We start from the raw sequence: 4169 nt of genomic DNA, 5'->3' as shown, positions 1-4169 counted from the left end.
CCACAATCAACTCTGATCGTTCATCGTTTCCCAACTCCCACGCTTCTACACAATCGCCGGACATCAATATACTGAATAAGCATTGCCGAAGAGATTTATCAATTATGGTTCAGTTGAAGAAGAAGCTTTCCGGCCAAATGAGAGTGAAATCGATTCCTCCGTTCGCCGGATCAGGGGACCTGCCGGAACCCGACGTCTACGTTATCGCCTCCGGCGGAGTGCGCATCCCGGCGCATTCTAAGATATTGGTATTGCCTCTGTTTCGAGACTGATTCAAATTCATATAGGTTTTGCTTTTTTTTATTTGACGTTTATGTTTGTAAAACCTCTCCAAGTTCTTCGGATTTTTTCGCAGATTCCTCAAAAATATTTCATAAAATTTCATTTAAATCCCTTCATTTTGATTGTCTCAACTATGTCTGTTGATTCAAAAGCTCTGTTCTGGTTTTTAGAAAGAATGATTCTTTTGCATTTTTTCCTGATGTTTTGGGAAAATATATGCAGGCTTCGGCATCGTCGGTGATGGAGAACATAATAGAGAGGGCGCAAAAGCACCGGAGCACCGAACGGAAAGTTCCAATGCTCGGCGTTCCATACGACGCCGTCGCCGTTTTCATCCAGTTTCTTTATTCCTCCAGGTGAGTTTCTTCGAAGCCAAACACGGCAACGCCAACCGTATTTTTGTTTCATTTTTTATTCTCATTAGTTTAAGAAAAAAAACATTTGCGCTTCTTCGGCGAATCCGAATTCCAAATCCCACGCAACAAAAGTTGAACTTCTTGAATTTGACCAATTAAGAAAAAGCAAAATAGATCTCGGTTTTTTTATTTGAATTCCAGCCGTCTGTTCCGAATTCCCCACACACGTGGCATCTCTTCCACCGCCGCTCAATCATTGAGGATTTTTCTATTAGGGACTGTTTTGGTAGGCGCGGCGAATTACCTGGATTCCAAGATCATAGGAACAGAAATTCTTGTATAGCCAAATGACTACACTACCCTCATTTGAATCCTTCTGCTGGCAATGACAAAAATGCCCTTTTGTCCCTCGCAGGTGCAGCGAGGAGCAACTGGAGAAATACGGTATTCACCTGCTGGCGTTATCGCACGTCTACTTGATACCACAGCTGAAGCAGAGATGTACAAAAGGATTAGCGAAAAGAGTGACCGTTGAGAATGTGGTGGATGTAATTCAGCTGGCGAGACTGTGCGACGCGCCCGATCTCTACCTCAAGTGCATAAAGTTGTTGTCCAACAACTACAAGGCTGTTGAGGCTACCGAGGGATGGAAGTTCTTACAAAACCACGACCCCCATTTGGAGCTCGAGATTTTGCAATTCATCGATGAAGCTGAATCGGTATTGTATTTAATATGGTCTCATGGTGTTTATGAACTGTATTGACAATCGAATATTATGATCGTCAACGTGTTAATAATTTAATTCTTTCTGATGTTATAGAGGAAAAAGAGGGCGAGGAGGCATAGGGAAGAGCAGAGGTTGTATGCACAACTAAGTGAAGCAATGGATTGTCTTGAGCATATATGCTCGGAAGGGTGCACGACTGTCGGGCCGTATGATATGGATCTGAGCAAGCATAAGGGCCCTTGTAGCAAGTATTCGACGTGCCATGGAATTCAGCTTCTGATTAAGCATTTCGGAACTTGTGAGAAGAGGGTTAACGGTGGATGCTCGCGTTGTAAGCGGATGTGGCAGCTTTTCAGGCTGCACTCGTCCATCTGTGACCAACCTGATGAATGCAGAGTTCCCCTGTGCAGGTAGATTCCATTGTTTTGTTTTTTTCAAAAAACAGTTTAAAATTGATTATTCAAGTTGTGTTTTTTTGTCCGATGCGATTCATTAGATTAACTTCTGATCTATTGCAAGAGACATGAAACAAGCTGTCATCGTGGGCTCATGTCTTCTTCATTTGGTCGAGTTATGGTCATTTATGATGTCCCTTCTAGATACTTCCACAATAGACCGAAAAAGCAGAGTGGGGTGTGTTTTTGTTGTTTTGGGGAAAAGATTAAAAGCTTAAAAGCTACTTCCATAATTCACCGTTTAGTTCTACCTCTGGAGCATGTAAACATAAGTCGAAATAGGCAATCGAAAACGTTAAATTTCGGGTTTTTATACAAGGATCATAAACTAAAAACGAGGATCACGATGTACAGTTGTTTATGAATTCTTCCATTGACTTGAGTATATTGTCTAAAACTCTATATGGTTGGTGTTTGATCGCAGACAATTCAAGTTGAAGGCACAACAAGACCGACGAGTTAATGACTCCCGGTGGAGATTGCTAGTGAGAAAGGTGGTGCGAGCCAAAACCTTCTCTTCATTGTCTATCCTCAAGAGGAAGAGAGGAGAGGAAGCAAGAATGGGAACGTATCGTCAAGGAGTCAGAAGCTTCCCTTTAGCTCGATGAACATGAATGCATCTTTTTCGTGTGCTAAACTAGACTTGTGGTGAAATGAGTAAATTAAAATATGTAAAAAGTGCTAGTTGTTATTATTGTGCTTGTACCATAGTCGCATTTTCTCCCCTCCTTTTTGTTTATGGGTTGGTAGCAAGCAATGAGATAGGAAGCCAACTATGCGATGGGGACCAAAATCATAGTAATAGTGTTGTGGATATTGATGAACGGCTTTGTCAATCTACTTTACTTTATTTTGTTAATACAAGTTTCTTTCTTACTTTTTCTTTTCCGGTTAAAATTATATCGACACTCTTATTATTAGATCAAAATACACAAATAATTTATATTTTTTTTAAAAAAAATACGTTATACCATTTAAGGGGTGTTAGTATAATATTTTTCAAATGGTGTATTTGTCAAATTTTGTCTTTAAATAGAAGATGTAACTGTAATTATAACTATAGTATTAAGAGTGTACCTGTTATTTTACAAAAAATAGAAAATATGTGTGTATTTTAGTCTAACTTTAACTATGACAGTATAATTTGCTTAGCTCTTGAAAATGGTTTTCAGTAACTTAGGACAAGGTGCCGTACAATTGGCCAAATGTTAACATAGTGTTTAAATTTGTATTTTGAGTATTTTGTTTTGATATTTTGGGGAAAAGGAGAAAAAAATAAAGATAAATAAATGTGTGTTAGAGATAGATGGTATGTTTGAATTTGTGTTCTGAGGTAATTTAAAATATTTTAAAATAAGTGGTGTAAGTTTGATGTTGAGAGTTGTAAGACAAAAATCACTGTTCATTGTCAAATCATATCTCTTATATATATATATTTATATATAAATATTGTATGTTTAATGGTATATTTTTTAGAAATAAAAAATACTGTTTATTATCAAATTATATCTCTTTTATATTGTATATATATATATATTATATAAAATGTTGAAAAATGAAAAAAACGCACCCATGAAATATAAAAACATAAAAATAAAATCTTGTTTGAAGAAATACCAAAACATGATGTAACTAATCAAAGAATATCTGTCTCTTACCCATGACTTCGCTTGGAGACATTATTTTATTTTGGGTAGTTGAGGAAGATCGTTTTTGATTTCTTCCTTGATCTAATCTAAATTTTCCATAATTAACTTGAAACTTGTGGTACTAACCAGATCTTTTTTAATTACAAATTGACATTTGATATCATATTCGAGTTTATACCTAATATATAGAATAACAAAAATATGTAAATATAATTTGAAATACAATAAAAATTTACAATAATAAAAGAGATGTTTTTATTAATATCTATATCGATGAACACAAGCCTTTTGTACCGTATGAACCTGATGGGGATATTATGAGAAAAAGAAGATTATACAAAGTTTTACCAGTTGATCGCATGATAGGTCGTTGATCGAAGAACAAAAGAACATTTACGAGGTCGCATGCTGAGGTCGTTGGATCATATGTGGCACATTGCGGCTTGGTGACGTCTCAATCGGACGGGCTCGGGCTTTTTTATGGACCATTTAAGGGTAAAAGGCCATTTTTTACCAGGTGGAGGTCGCACAAAGACGAACCTATCTTTCCAAGGGCTGACATTAGACTTGAGGGGCTCTAAGTATCTACATTGTTTACGGGAGGTAAGATAGAAAAAACCTCTATTGGTCGACCTAGTAGAGGTAGTGAAAGAATAAAGCGACCAGAAATTGTCGAAGCTGGGATCGAGATGGAGGGCT

The 4169-nt window shown here is 37.1% G+C and overlaps 1 protein-coding gene across 1 annotated transcript; it reads left to right on the top strand.

Annotated features, from left to right (window-relative positions):
• LOC105157314 (BTB/POZ and TAZ domain-containing protein 1) lies at nt 1-2682 on the top strand. Its single transcript, XM_011073705.2, has 5 exons — nt 1-248; nt 505-638; nt 1054-1357; nt 1460-1776; nt 2246-2682. The coding sequence occupies exons 1-5, from the start codon at nt 105-107 to the stop codon at nt 2427-2429; spliced, it is 1083 nt and encodes a 360-aa protein (XP_011072007.1). The 5' UTR covers nt 1-104; the 3' UTR covers nt 2430-2682.

The sequence above is a fragment of the Sesamum indicum genome, linkage group LG3 (assembly GCF_000512975.1).
Source record: "Sesamum indicum cultivar Zhongzhi No. 13 linkage group LG3, S_indicum_v1.0, whole genome shotgun sequence".
NCBI classification, from domain to species: domain Eukaryota; kingdom Viridiplantae; phylum Streptophyta; class Magnoliopsida; order Lamiales; family Pedaliaceae; genus Sesamum; species Sesamum indicum.
The sequence above is the reverse complement of the archived record's forward strand: the minus strand, read 5'-3'. Positions and strand labels throughout refer to the sequence as shown.

Excerpts from the sequence above, each read along its gene's own strand:
- LOC105157314 (XM_011073705.2), top strand. The coding sequence starts at position 105 with ATGGTTCAGTTGAAGAAGAAGCTTTCCGGCCAAATGAGAGTGAAATCG. Across the intron at positions 639-1,053 it reads CAGTTTCTTTATTCCTCCAG|GTGCAGCGAGGAGCAACTGG; the intron begins GTGAGTTTCTTC and ends TGTCCCTCGCAG. Across the intron at positions 1,777-2,245 it reads TGCAGAGTTCCCCTGTGCAG|ACAATTCAAGTTGAAGGCAC; the intron begins GTAGATTCCATT and ends GTTTGATCGCAG.